Below are 15,020 nucleotides of genomic sequence, written 5' to 3'. Positions count from 1 at the left end.
GGAATAAAGGCAGGCTGCTCTCTTGAGCAAGGGACCAGAGTGCTTTGGCATATGGACAGGAAAAAAAGGCTGAAACAACACTTTAGGTTTGAAATTAAGCAGTGCTGCATGTTTTAGCCTTTTAAAACCTGTGCTGCAGCTTAAAAGCTTTATTCTCTAAGATGGGTTGAACTACTGATCTCTTAATTACTCTCTGGTGAACAGAACTGCTTTGGGGTGGGAATTAAACTGATTGCTGCTGGTGTATAAAACATTAGTTGGTTATAGTATCTGGGACTGGTGATGGAGCATCCTGGATGAAGACTTGCAGGAAAATGATTGTGAGGAGAAAACTTTCCTTTTTGCAGCTCCTCATATCATTGCACAAGGTTTTATAAATTGAACTAAACCTTTGCTATCTGGTTGTCTTGACTTCTGTGTTCATCTTCCTCGTCAGATTTCCCCCAACCACATCTGGATTTTTGGAGGTTGGGTGCTTGGGGCTTTTTTAATTATTTGTTTCATTAAACCTATAACCTGTTTTCTGGATTATGCATTTAAAACCCAAAGCGCTGAACTGTCAAAGAGGAATGTGACTTGTTTACATTGCTAATTGCATGATCGATTGGGCTGAAAGGCTTTAGGCTGGCTCCCAACTGCCTTTATTTTTCAGGAGTTTAAAAAAACACCCCCCACACCCAGCCTAACCATAAACCTTGTGGGAAACCCTTTATCGCGGCAGTCGGTGCAGGACTGGGCAGTGACTGCTGCTCTCTTCCTTGTTTTATAAGGAAAAAGGGGGGGCCCTGGAGAAGCCCTGTCTGGGAGGATCCTGTGGTGTTTCATTCCACGCTTGACCCACTTTACAGGCAGCTCTGCTCCTTTTCCAGCGCCGTGTTGTCCTCGGGGAAGAGGAGCACAGCCGGCTGCTGCTGGAGCGGGACCGTGCCCGGGGGAGGGAGGGGGTGCCACAGCTTCCCGGGAGAGAGAGAGAAAAGAGAGAGAGAGAGAGGCTGGGGATGGGTTCTCTGACTGTCTGGTCATGAGTTTATCCAGCTTTAGCTCTGCCCCTTTTTCCCTGGAATCTCTTTTAAAAATGCTTTGAATTAGCCTGACTTCTGAAACACACTGTCTTTATTCCCATGGACTTTGAAACCTCAAAGCAACTGCTCGTTATCATCCGTGGCGTCAGAGCCAGCCTGGAATTTGCTTTTTGGACTTTGAACAGCTCCAGGGTTGGACACCAGTGCCAGGCAGCCCTGTAGAGCCAGCACAGTTCCCTTCCCCTCGTGCTTATATCAAGGATATATCAAGGATATTCACAGTTCCATGCGTTACCGCTTAACGTCGTTCTTAAGGCCACATACAGCGAGCCTGCGCTTCTCCCGGAGTTCTTGGAATGCTCGGGAGCGCATCTCCCGGGGCTGAGCTCCCTCGGAGCGAGCCCCGGCGCCACCGCGTGGCACTGCCCGGCCTGCCGTGACCCTCTGCTTAGGCGAGGTTCTCACACGCGCTGTCTCCGGGCTGGGCTCCTCTGGAACGGTCCAGATGATTTCAGAGGATGCCACGGCACAACTGGTACAAAAATCACTGTTTAAAGTGTGCGGAGGTGGAGGGAGGATGAGGTTAGGAAGTAGATGCTGCAAATAGGTTTGAGGTAGGTGTTTCTATTTTTAGTCTTCCCCCCTCCCTTCATCTTTAGTTTTTTAAACTATCTCGAATCCCTGCAGTTATGTAAGGGGAATGTGAGCAGAGTTAGAGGGAGAAATAGAAGCTGATAATGAAAAAAAGCCAGTTGGTGTCTGCTTGGCAGAATTTGGTTGTTGGGTTTGGTCAGTCCATTGGTGTCTACTTTGCTCTCATGAGACCCCCACCTCCAGCTCTGGGACCCCCAACAGCACAAGGATGTGGAGCTGCTGGAGAGAGTCCAGAGGAGGCCAAGGAGATGCTCCGAGGGCTGGAGCCCCTCTGCTCTGGAGCCAGGCTGGGAGAGCTGGGGGGGTTCACGTGGAGTAGGCTCCAGGGAGACCTGAGAGCCCCTTCCAGGGCCTAAAGGGGCTCCAGGAGAGCTGGAGAGGGACTTGGGACAAGGGGGAGTGGCATCCCAGTGACAGAGGGCAGGGTTAGATGGGATATTGGGAAGAAATTCTTCCCTGTGAGGGTGGTGAGGCCCTGGCACAGGGTGCCCAGAGAAGCTCTGGCTGCCCCATCCCTGGGAGTGTCCAAGGCCAGGTTGGATGGGGCTTGGAGCAACCTGGGCTGGTGGAAGGTGTCCCTGCCCATGGCAGGGGGTGGAACTGGATGGGCTTTAGGGTCCCTCCCAACCCAGACCTTTCTGTGACTGATTCTATGGCCTGGACTCTCACCCAAGTGCTGGGCTCTGTCACCCACCATCTCATGCTGAGGTACAACGGGAATGCAAAGTGACTCCTTTCTCAAGGATGCTGCTGCAGCAGAAGTTTTAATGAAGTGGAAATGCAATAATTAGCTTTTCATATAATTGGCTCTTTCAGATTTGTCCTGAGAACAAGAATTTTCCTCTTCTGCCACTGCATTGTTGCAAGAGTGCTTTAAACAACAGTGGCACAGGCCTTTGAGCTCAGTGGTGTCTTCCTGCCATCTCTCTCACATGAATAATTCTGATGTTTTCTGGTTTTACACTGAACCAGTCACTTCAATTGTTTTCAAACTTGTTGATGTGGCTGCTTGTTTTTAAAAAAACGTTCCTTATCTTTTGTATTTCTGGGGGTGGGGGGGAAGAGGATTTTTGGATTTTTGCAGCATTCTCCCCTAGATGTAGATGAGGTTTTTGTTCAGATTCCATGGTTGTACCTGGCTCAGGGAACCTCTCTCTGGTTCAGAGAATCCAGGCTGAGTTCTGTGCAGTTTCATGGAGCAAAGCTGAGCCCTTTCAAGCCTGATTGTCATTAGACCTTGACAATCCCATGTCACGCTCATACTATTGAAAAATAATCAGTGTGTTATCTCCATAGTCTCTAAATCAGCCAGCAGCAGCAAAAAAAAAAAAAGGCAGTTTCTCAGTCAAAATGGAATGTGAGGTGTTCTGAGGGGCGGGAGGCTCCGTGATTTTTGCCTGAGAGAAGCAGCCAGGAAGGGAATCGGGGGCTGTGGAGCCGGGGCAGGGCTGCGTCCGGGAGCTGCTCCCCCCGCTCGGCGCGTTCAAACCCCTTCCCCCGCTCAGCCGGCTGAGCCCCAGCCCGGGGATGCTGCGAGTATGTAGGTCAGAGCTCTTCTGGATCTGATTAAGCGTTAAACCAAGCTCAGTTGCTCCAATCTTTTCAGGTATTTGCTTTAGTATTAAGCTTCCCCCTCCCTCGCCTGCGTTCGCAGCGGTTTTTACCTCAGTTGCGGCGTCCCCGTGGCCGACACACGGCGCGATTCTCTGCGCTCAGGGGGGCGATGCTCGGCTGGAGGATTATTTTGCGTTACAGTCGTTACCTGCGCGCGGAACAATTGAAATCGGGCCGGCCCTTTTCGGAACAATCATGTCCTCTGCCTCGCAGCTTTAGCCAAGGACGGGTTTTTTGTGCCATTAACGCTGCCTCGCAGGCAGCACTCGGGCTATCGGCGCCGCAGCAGCTGCTCTTGCAGGGCAGATAACGGGAGGCATCTGGAGCGCCGGGGAGGTTCTTTGTACGATATGTGGGGCACAGCGGGAGGTACCGTCCCGGCATTTGGCATATCTGTGCCAGCCGGCTGCCTCTTCTTGGGCCGTGCGGTGTTTATGCTGCTTTGACTTTCCCAGACTTCGAATTCAACAGCGAAATCCCCCGAGGATGGAATTCTCTCCTTTGGAAAGCTGTAGAGAGCTGTACCGAGTATAAAACTCATCAGGAGTATAATTTTTAATTTAATTCACCCGCAGCTATAATTAAGGAGGGAACTTCGCTCTCTGCCTGTTCGAGATTCCATGAGGTTTGTCTCCTGGTGAGAGCGAACCCCATCCCCCCTTGGCCGAGCCTGATTTGCAGTCTGAGAGCTTGTGCTCACTGGTCACGAGCCAAATCAGAAACCTTGGGCTTTGGCAACATCGGGAAAGGGGATTGAGGATTTGCAGATATGTTCTCCACAGACCACCTTCTGTCATTCTCTGATCCTCTAAACCAAGGAGTATTAATATAAATAAATAAAAAAAAAATGAACAAACAACAACAACAAAAAAAAACAAACAGGAAAAAAGGAAAATAAAGGAATAAAAGGAAAATAAAGGAATAAAATAAATAAAAGGAAAATAAAAAGAAAATAAAGGCAGTGTTGTTTATATGGAGTGAATGTGGCTCTCAGCATTGGAGATGGAGTGACTGAGGGGGAAAGAGGTAAATGTGATGAAGGTACAATCACAAGGTCTCAGTAGACATAGTTTGGAGGCTTCACACTCTATGTATGTGATATAGGATTGTCACTGTGTAAATATCTTCCCTACTTAAAAGGCCACTTTGCCACAGAGGGCTCAGCACCAGAGTGTGGAGCAAGTGCTGTGAGAGCACAACACGGTGCCCTGGACACCTCGTGGAACCACAGAGTGGGTCAGGATGGAAGCGACCAAAGAGGGCCATCTGGTCCCACCTCCCTGCTCCAGCAGGGCCATGCCAGAGCACATGGCATTGTGTCCAGAAGGTTCTGGAATATCCCCACTGAGAAGACTCCACACCCTCTCAGGGCAGCCTGTTCAGTGCTGGGTTCACTGCACAGCAAAGTTGTTCTTCCTCGTGTCCAGGTGGGACTTCTTGGGCATCAGTTCCTGCCCGTTCCTCTTGTGCCATCGCCGGGCCCCCCCACCCCGAGCAGAACCTGGTCTATCCTCTGCCCTCTCTCTGCAGGCACTGATAAATGTTTCCTGCACCCTCACGACGGGGTTTCCCTGCACGCGCTGCCGGAGGGGGTCCCGGGACGGGCCGTGAGAGGGATCGGAGCCCGCGGGGGTCCCGTCCGGGCCACGATCCCTCTCACGGCCCGTCCCGGGACCCCCGCGGCGGCGCCTGAGCGCTCATGGAGGCCCCCTGCCCGCCGTTCACTGCCTGACAAACTCAGCACCCTTCGCTCCGCTCCCCGCCCTCCCCCCGGCCCCTCTCCCCGCTCTGCACCCCGCGGAAGGCAGCGCGGGGCCGCGTTTTCACCGTTCTGCCGCCTTCGGCGCCGTTCGGAGCGCGGTGGCGGGGCGTTCCGCTCAGGCGTCCGCGGCGGGCAGCCCGTCGGTTGCGAGGCGGCGGGTCCTTGCCCTTCCCCCGCCCGCTATAAAAGCGCCGCCGCAGTCGGGCCCGAGCGCCGCCGCCACCGCCTCCTCACGGTGCGAACGGAGCTGCCGCCGCCTCCTCCTCAAGGTGAGGCCCGAGAGGGGCCTGGGGTGTGCCCACGGGAGCGAGGGGGGCACTGTGAGGGGGCGGTGGGAGCGGCCTGGCGCGGGCAGAGCCCGTGGGGTCGTTGCGGGGGCCGCGGCGGAGCGTTGGGCGCTCCTGGGCCCTGCGGGGCTGAGGGGCTGAGCCCGCCCGCGCTCGGAGGGGATGAAGCTCTCAGGGGTCCCGTGTTGGAGCCCCCGGGGGTCAGTGTGGGGAGCGCTGCCCGCGGGGGTGGCCGGAGGAGCCCCCCGGACCCTCCGGTGTGTCCGGGGCGGCCGCGCCTCGGGGGTGAGTTGGTCACCTGGTTACCGCGCCGGGATCCATCCGGGATGGGGCTGAGCGCGGCGTTCCAGGATTATCCGTGTAAGTGATCGCCGTGGTTCAGGTCGGGCTCTGACCGCCCCCCCAGCCTGTTCTGCTGCTGTCGAATAAAGCTTTTAGGACTCTCCTGCTTAGTCACCCAGCGGTGCTGCTGCCCAGGGACCGGCACCTGCCAGAGCTCTGCTGCAGCTGCTGAAAATGACTCTTTTAAATACATTTTCCAGGCAACTGAACTCTGTGGTGTAAAATAACGAAATGTGGGTAAAACCCCGATTTGTTCTCAGTGACAAGGCAGTAGATTAACTTCATTCTCACTGTTTCAGACCCTCAGCAGTAGCTGAAGGGCTTGTTTAGAAGCGGGTTTGGGTGACACGAGGGTCTCGCTGGAAATCCCGGGGCAGCATCCCCCCCTGGCCGGCTCTGCTGAGCAGGATTATGTAAGCCGGGCTCAGGAGGCTGGGTTTGTTCTGGAGAGCTCCCAGGCAGCCACTGCAAGAACAGATGCATCAAATTTGATATGTGTGCCTACAGCACTTTTTCCCAGAGCATCACTCAGACTGCTAACCCAAGATTTTATGTTATTTATAATCCAGGTTTTATTTCTGTGCACGTGTGTGTATTTATATGTTTGTACCTTTGGAACAATCATGACTGTGCCCCTCCAGAACACCCATCTTAATTAGAAGTAGCACTGTCATATAGGGTTTCATTGCTGTGTAAACATTAACTGGCTGCTCGTTGCCAAATGGAAATTAAAGCAATGAGGGCTCCAGGCTGGTGTGAGCTGCTTAATAACGTGTGTTGGCCGAGCCTCCCTTGGCCTGGCTTTGCAGCAGCTCTGTCAGGCTCAGCCACACTGATGAGCTTTCAAAAAGGGGTAATGCAAGTTTGCTGTAAGTGGCCCAGCTAATTCACTGTTGGTGGCTCAAGTACTGCTGCCAGGAACTGGTGTGCAAGGCTCCTAAGTTTGGTAGGGGAAGGACATTGGAAAATTGAGATTGATTTGAAATTCTTTGTTCCTAGAGCTGTTGAGTGCCTTGCAGGCTGTACAAACACATGCTTCAGTGATCTTGAAGCAGGTAACTCCAGGGAAAAAATGAAACTGTTGCAATAGTTTGCTGCTAACAAAGGAGCTTACGACACATCCTACTAGCTGGTTGAGAATCAGTTTATGAAAGTTATACAGGCAGACAGTCGTGTTTATCATGTCCTTCAGTTGGTTCCAGTGCAGCGATACCCCCACACTCTGCATGTGCTGGCATGACTCCTGGCTGCTGTGTCATGTGCTTTACTTTTGGGTTTGAGTTGTTAAACATCCAGAAAGATGTTTTCTTGTAAAATTTGTATTTCTGCTGATGACATCTTCAAAGCCTGCTGCTTTTTATTGTAGGTATGATCACATTTTGTTTGAGAAACTTTGTTAAAGTGCATGGTCATGTCAGGTACTAACAAAGTGCTGATCTAACTTCCTGCTTTGCAAGAGCAGCAGTGAGTGCTGAAACCTTCCTCCTAGGGGTGTATTGCTTTTTAATCTCTTGAGAAAACCAAACACTGTTCTGAAGGGAAAGCCTTTGATCCTGAGTAATCTGGTTTGTTTAACTCTGTTTGGAGCAGGGGAGGCTGGACTAGGTTGTCTAGAGTAATTCCTTCCAACCTCAATGTTGTCATTCTGTTCCAGAGGCTATCATTTGAAACTGCTTTTGAGATCTGACATCATTTGAGCAAAGTGAGTAGCAGTTGTTTGGATTTGGAGATAAGTAGTGTTTGGGAAGTGTTGAAAATTAATTCAAGAGAAAATAGCTCCAGTGTTGCACTGTAAAAAAAATAAAAATACAAGCACTATTGACTGATGAATTCTATGTATTTTATGTTTTCACATTAAGAAAAAAAACTCTTAAACTAGTGTTAGGCTTTGATCAATCCGTGTTTCTTAATCGTGAGGATTAATGAGTTTAGGGCTGTTGATTCGAGCAGTGAATAATCTGAGTGTGCTCTAAGTGGCACCAGGCTCTGCTGTTGAGAAGGAGCAGTATAAACAGTAAAGGTGATGTACCTCTTTGGGTCAGCTAAACTTGTGACATCTGCTGAATGTTGGGTGGAAATAACTGTCAAATTCTCTTGTAGATGCCTTCAATTAAACTGCAGAGTTCAGATGGAGAGATCTTCGAAGTTGACGTTGAGATTGCAAAACAGTCTGTGACCATAAAGACTATGCTGGAAGGTAAGTGTGAGACCCTGGGGGTCACAGTGTGTTCAAGGAGGCCTCTTGAGCAGGAATTGTGACCAGAGGAGACAAACTGGCACTGTGCTGGAAAAGGATTCCCAGCCCTCTGGAGCAGCTTGGTGTGTCCTGCCAGAACAGCTGGAACAGTCGCTGCTGTAGCTGAAGCTGTTCTGGGTGGATGTGCTCTTGCAAAAAGCTCTTGTTAAGAGTACTTACAGGGATGCCAATAAAATATAAGCACCCCACTGCCTACGGTTTTGCGAAAGCTGAGCAAACAGAACATTAATAATATTAACAACTTCGGTTTATTTAATCACCCAAACCAATCTTAGAATGTAAATATCACTTAAAGGGAGTGGGAGATCATAAATAATGCAATAAAGAGCTGAAGTGAAACCTATATTGTGAGCTGGTAGAAGCAGTTAAATTATTTGGGATAAATACTTAGTTCTGATCTCCTGCTGACATAAATTTGAAACAAAAGAACTCGTGGCGGGGGAGGGGAAATGTGCCAGATGGCTGAGATACAGAGCAAACTGTGTCTAATCCCTCCAGTGCAAATCCTCATTGTTTACTGGGGGTTTTTTTCAAGTTTTTTGATGTATTCTTGAATTAACTTAGAAAAAAAATATTTCTGTAGATGTAGTTCAAATGATGCTCTTGGTTATAAATCTTTGGTTGTGACACCTTAAAAGAACAGTAAAAATAGGGTTGAGATACATCAGGCATTGAAGTCTTTTTCTGTTAATAAGATGCTGTGGAACATGACTGGCAGCAGGAGCAGGAAATGGAATGCATTAGGGAGCACAATTCCTCTCAGTTTTCTCCTGCAGGAGCTGTGTCACTGCTGGTGTCCAGTGACACTCAGGTGGGGATGGAGGGGGAGTGTGTGAGCTGGGCACCATAAACTTACCTCTGCTAAACTGGGGGAGAACCAGTCTCCCAGTACAGGTGAAATGCATTTTCAGGTTATGTTTTGGGTGCTGCAGCTGAGAGGGGAAGAGCTGAAAGGTTTGGTTGTGTTGGGTATCAGGGGACCACCAATAAAGTACCAGTTTTCTGATAATGGGTGACAGTGCTGGTTTGGAGGTGATGGTGACAAGTCGAGCAGAGTTGACTGAACTTGAGATATTGCTTGAATTATTTCCATGTACCAACAATTTTGGACTGGTCACTTCTTACACTGGATCTGCCATCATGCTCAAAGTCTGCTTTTGAAGTCTCTGTTAGCTGGGGGCACCTTTTAGTGGCAGAGTTTTAGTTCTGAATTGAGGAAGCTGGTTATTTCAGACAAAAAGTAGTGTTAATGTGCCACTGGTAACAACAACTGACTTGTCTAAATACAGAAAAAATACATGTTTTTTTTTTATAATGTTCAAATTTGATCAGTGACAATGATCGTATGGTCTTAAAAATGGAGTTCCTTGGTGATGTAGAATTGGCTCATCTGTGCATGTAATGAGTGAAGTTTTGTATAGTTCATTACATAACTAATTACAAGATGTCTTTGACAGCCAGGGTGTCATCCAACTGTTGGCATTTGGATAATAAAAAAGCATATTCTCTAACCAAAGATGTGCTATTTGTTCTGTGTATCAAATCCAAACTTTAACTATGCTTTTCTCTCAATTTTTACTTCGATTCCTTAATTATATCAAGAGGGTAGAGTGACAAACTTTATCCAAAACTGGAGCATGCTGACAAGCTTTTAAAACAAGGAGTGTCAGAAGTGTACTGTATAAATGCTTTTTTGATGAAAGGGTTTGTGCTGCTGTGTTATCATGTGAACTTTTTCAGCTGGGAAGGATCAGTGCAAGGCTTCAGAGCCAGAGAATGGCATCTCTGTGGCTCCAGTATTTACTGCTCATACAGAGCACGAGGCACTGTCTCTACTTACCACAGTAGATCTGAATTCTTATTTAACAATCACTGGAATGGGAGCTCTCAGTTTGAATTTGTGGATTGACCCCTGTAAGTGGTAAAAATATGTAAATATTTATCAGATTGTTGAATGTTCCCTATTCCCAGAATACTGAACTAGCAAGTTCTGCTCTAACAAGTACCTGACTGCTTATAGGTGATGGTTTGTTGATGCTCTATGTGATGAGGCAGCTTTATTAGCCACTTGGCCTAATCTTGGTATAACCTGGGATGTATAATGCAACCATAGCTCCACAAAGCTTTCTAAAAGCTCCTGATTTCACCATTTAGAGATCCTTTGCTACCAATCATTCAGCCTCAGTGTTGTTAAAACAGTGGATAACTGGTGAAGCATCCCAGTTCAGTAAATGGTCTTGTCTGCCAATTGCTTAGTCATCTTTCCATTTTTAGATTTGGGAATGGATGATGAAGGTGACGATGACCCAGTCCCTCTTCCAAATGTTAATGCAGCTATCTTAAAAAAGGTAAGATGCTGGAAGTGGTTGTGCTGTATGGCAGTAATGGAATGTGAACTTCATCTTGGGAGTTGGGTATTGTGAACTGTTGGATAAAAAATGCTTTTCATGTGCTGGCTACAAGGTTAACCAAATCCATGTGCATGAACACGGGATCTGGGTTATCTGGGAAGTGGGGTGAGGCTGGCAGGAGCTAATGGCAGAGGGGACACACAGGGGTGACATGGAACAGCAGCTGGAGGCCAGAGAGGCTTCCTGAGGTGCTGGGGTGGTGCTGGACATGTGTGCACACGGGCATTTCATGGTGTTAAAGCACTGATTTTAACTGGATTCTGTGCACTGAGGTGGCTGTTCATGAGATGCAAGTGTTCAGAGAAAGGATTCAGGACAGGCAGTGGCAGTAGCTGTGCCTGGGTGGCAGTGACAGAGCTCAAGGGACACTGTGTGCACTTGGTGGCATTAAATTCACTGCCAGGCCATGGAACTGAGTCACGTGAGAAAAGTGGGGTAGTGTGTGTTTGTCTGAGATGCTTTTTGCTTTGAAATAGGAAGTGCAGTGCCAAAATAAGCACCGGTCTGTTGTGCCTGTTTTGGGGTAAATACAGGGTTGGGAATTCTTTCCTGGCGAACAGACACAAATAACTTCACGCTTGTGGAGTCTCTTGGATTGGTGAAATGGAGCAGGATTTTGCTTGCTGTAGATCCATTCTCCTTTTAATTGTCTGGTGATGAGATTGCATGTTCCCAAGCTTGTATTGTTTGGTTGTTTTTTAAAGGCAAACAAGCCAGGTGAACTTTGTTCTGGGGTGAGCATGACCTGCTGGTAGCTGTTACCACCCTGCACTCTTCCCCTGTGGAGTATCCTGTTTAATAAAAATTATGTTTCTGCAAACAGATTGAACGCTGCAAAATGAGGTTTAGTTTTCTTGGTACGGTCCTGTGTGTGTTATAACAGGGTGTAATAACTTTACAGCACCAGCAGCTGGCTTTTAAGATTAAGTAATTAATGTGCTACTGACTCATTGAGATTCCTGAAGGCTGTTGTACTCTGGGATTGGGGATCAGTTCTTCTAAAATTAAAATATTGTTGATTTGAGCATGTTCATGCAGGATTCTAACATTAATCTCGAAAAAAACGTCCATTTCTTCCTAAATGAAGTTAAGTTTTATAGTTGGGGCCTAATGGGAGAATCACTTGGATAAAACTCTAATATAAAAACTTTAATGTCAAAAATTAGGTGATTCAGTGGTGCACCCATCACAAGGATGATCCACCTCCTCCTGAGGATGATGAGAACAAAGAAAAAAGAACAGATGACATCCCTGTGTGGGATCAAGAGTTTCTGAAAGTAGACCAAGGAACCCTCTTTGAACTTATCCTGGTGAGTATGTTCAGAAAGTGCAAAGGCTGTGCCTGTGAAGTGATCTCTGTTAGTGCACTTGAGAAACAGCCTTTGTGCTTCTTGAGTAACTTCTTCATTGGGAAGGGAGGTGGTTCTGGTAACTACTGGCTGGAATTGCTGAGGATGTTGGAATGCTTGTCAGTGTAATGCTGGCATTAATTGTACTCATTTATCAACCAGTTTTCTGAATATTGCTGTCTTTTATTCTTGTGGCTCTTAAGTCTGAGCTGAGGGTTTATTTCTAGTCATGGAGTTCTGGAGGTCTGCACACAAATTAAAATACAGCTTGGACTTACAAATTTGTACCTTGTATGGTCCTGTGAGCCCACATTAACCTGCCTTGGCTAGTTAACAGGACTGCAGCCCTGAAGATCTCGGATGTTTGCAGACTCCTGAAAGCCCTTTGCAAAAGGAGCAGCAGGAGTGTGTATTTTTCATGGTACAAATGACTTTCCCTTTTGTTTGGCAAACAAGTTGTAGGTAGTGTCACTTGAAGGTTGTAGCTAGAAGCTTCTCAAAGTGGAGATGATCTCTTTGCAGTTACAGTGTTCTACAATTGCAGTGTAAGCATGACTTTGGTAGTACATCTGCAGAGGCAGAATATTGATATGGAGGCTTTACATTTGGCAACTCTTCTGCAGGCTGCAAATTACTTGGACATCAAAGGTTTGCTTGATGTCACATGCAAGACAGTTGCAAACATGATCAAGGGGAAAACTCCAGAAGAAATTCGCAAGACATTCAATATTAAGAATGACTTCACTGAAGAGGAAGAAGCACAGGTACTTGATCTGGGTTTAATTACAATTGAGCTGGCTTTTTGTGCTGGATTAGTGTGTGGTGCTTCAGAATTTAATGTCATACAATTGACTCGTTAATAAATGTAAACTAATGCATAAAATTCTCATAACTGGGTTGCTACTGGTAGAAAACTTTTTGGTGTCTACTGCACTTGCAGCCCATTGCCTGAAAAGGTCAAAACAGCATATTGATTTTTCTAGCTCCAACATGTACCTGGTAAGAAAGTGTGTAGGATTGTTTGTGGCAGCCCTAGTTGGCTGTTTGGGAGCTGTGGTCGGAGTGCTGGAGATGCACTGCTCTGTGTGGCTGGAAAGGTAAGATGTTTGGGTTCTCATCTTTAACGAACTCATTGATCTTAAAACTTGAACAGCAAACCAACTGCAAAATGGCAGAGCTGAGAAAGAGCAGAATAAGATGCCTTGGTTAAATACACAGGCAGTGACTGGACACTTGGATTTGTCTTCAGTGCTATGTCATGAAACGAGCAACTTAGACTTAAACTAATCCACTTGCTTTGCTTGGTGGAAAATTTCCCAGTGTTGCTCAAATATAGGCATAAGTTTCCTGGCTTACATTGATAAAAAGGTCAGTTTGGAAGACTGACTTTCTAATTGCAAACCCTGCATGAAGAGTTAAAGCTGCTCCAAGTTGATGCCTCCCTGCAGGAAATAATCCTCAATGTTTATGGGAATTGACAGCCAACTCTTAGGAGTTCAGTGCAACATATTAACATTTAAACTGTTCTTTCAGGTACGTAAAGAGAACCAGTGGTGTGAAGAGAAGTGAAGTATTTGTGCCTGATACTCGAACACTGTAAGGATTGTTCCAAATACTAGTTGCACTGCCCTGTTCATAATTGTTAATATTAGACAAATGCAGCAGCAAATGAAGTTGTGTTAGCAGGATATTGTTCCCTTTGCATGTGTAGTGGTTTTTTGAGTACAAATCTAAATCTTCTGAGTTTTTACTAGCGTAATTGGATGTCTTTTTACTTTGCAAAGAATAAAATTGAATTAAGTGTGGATTCTGTATGGGAAGTAGCACTTAAGGTTATCATTTTCATTACACTTTTAAACTATTCAAGTCCAGTTACAGTGCTGAGGATTGACTCCGTTGTAAATAAAAACATCTATGACTTCTTCCTCAAGAAGAGCAAAACACTTGTATTTACAGGGTATTGATAGTTTCAGAAAGAAAACCAAACTAGAGTGTGTCTTGGGGAACTAGGTAATGTAAAAAAAAGTTACTGGATTTCTTCCAAAAACATGGTGGAAAAAAATTAGTGTTACTTAAAGCTATATAATTTTCAAGATGGTTCTTGTCCTGCATTTAAACAAAAAAAAAATTAAATATTTGACCACTTGCTTGTCCTGTTAGTCTTGCCTTATAGACTAGTGAAAATGTGATCTTGAACTAAGCAAGCTCCTGACAGCTAAATTTGAATACTTCAGCCATGTCTTGAAGACCTGCCTCTAGCTGGTAGCAAATAAAGTGTGTTGCTTTATGCACAGGATGGGTGTGTTTTTATACATGTTACTGTTAAAAGTGGAACCCAGATTTGACCAAAAATGACTGACATTACCAAAGTTAATATTATTGACCTGTGCATGCCATTAGTGGCTGGTTTTTAGGCAGTTTTAAAGAACCCTTGTGATGTAGCTCTTGAAAACATGGTTTCATGTGTCCACAGGAAATCTTATGCCTCTGTATGTGATACTTCAGCTTGTAGAGACTTAATTATTGCATACAAAGCTAATGCAATATCAAGCTTAACTTCTTTGGACAAAGCCACTTGCAACTAGTTAAACAGTAACTGGTTTTCTGATTTTTATTTTATTTTTTTTTTTACAGTTCCCTTATAGGGAGTAGGGGATGGTTGTGTGGTAGATCTTTGAGGTGTGCTCTTAGCTTGTATTGCATTCCATTCTCTGTATAAACCTTAGAGTAGAATGAACCTTAATAAACATACTTATCTCACTTTAAATATCGGTGTTTCACTTCTGAATTAATAAAGGGCTTTTAAACTTTCGTTTGCAAACGGTCCTAGTTATTTGGAACTAGACAATCTTGCTGCCACTTCTTTCTGAGTGTACAAATAACAGCACTGAGGCAGTGGGTGATTGGAATAAAGCAGATGTAAAGATTCTGTTAAATGACTAATGCAGGACAGTGGGCAACTTTCAGATGAATTTGAGTGATGGTTAAATATCCAGATGGATATGTTTTTTGATGCTTACTAACTTTTAGATAGTCCTTGATGTAACCATTCTGAAAGCATTAATAACTTTCTCTAAAGCAGCATTCAAACCCAAGCTTTGGATGCAGCTGCTGCTCACATCTGCTTACTCCTGAGGTGCTGGGCCTGCCTTTGTGCTGCTGTGTATTGTGTGGGTGTCTTAGATATTGTCAGTGGGCAGAAAATACTCCACTGCTGCTCCTGGACATGCTGAAGCCTTTCCAGCAGCCTGTATTGCAAACAATACACCTCAGTTTAAAAGTGCTCCCAGAGAAAAACCTTTGCGTGACGTTTCTGTGGCTG

General features: G+C 46.2%; 1 protein-coding gene across 2 annotated transcripts; it reads left to right on the top strand.

Annotated features, from left to right (window-relative positions):
* Nucleotides 1–5,222: 5,222 nt before the first annotated feature.
* Nucleotides 5,223–14,509, top strand: SKP1 (S-phase kinase associated protein 1). Of its 2 annotated transcripts, none has more exons than XM_027747600.2 (6): nt 5,223–5,321; nt 7,782–7,878; nt 10,213–10,286; nt 11,516–11,659; nt 12,322–12,462; nt 13,232–14,509. In XM_027747600.2, exons 2-6 carry the CDS (start codon nt 7,782–7,784, stop codon nt 13,265–13,267), a joined length of 492 nt encoding a protein of 163 aa, XP_027603401.1. In that variant the 5' UTR covers nt 5,223–5,321; the 3' UTR covers nt 13,268–14,509. The 2 variants fall into 2 exon arrangements, with proteins under 2 accessions (XP_027603401.1, XP_039246911.1); XM_039390977.1 differs by lacking the exon at nt 5,223–5,321 and adding an exon at nt 7,336–7,383.
* The last annotated feature ends 511 nt before the right edge of the window (nt 14,510–15,020 follow it).

Source organism: Pipra filicauda, unplaced genomic scaffold, assembly GCF_003945595.2.
Source record: "Pipra filicauda isolate LSUMZ 115617 unplaced genomic scaffold, ASM394559v2 scaffold89_size2521313_pilon, whole genome shotgun sequence".
Classification (NCBI taxonomy): Eukaryota; Metazoa; Chordata; class Aves; order Passeriformes; family Pipridae; genus Pipra; species Pipra filicauda.
The sequence above is the reverse complement of the archived record's forward strand: the minus strand, read 5'-3'. Positions and strand labels throughout refer to the sequence as shown.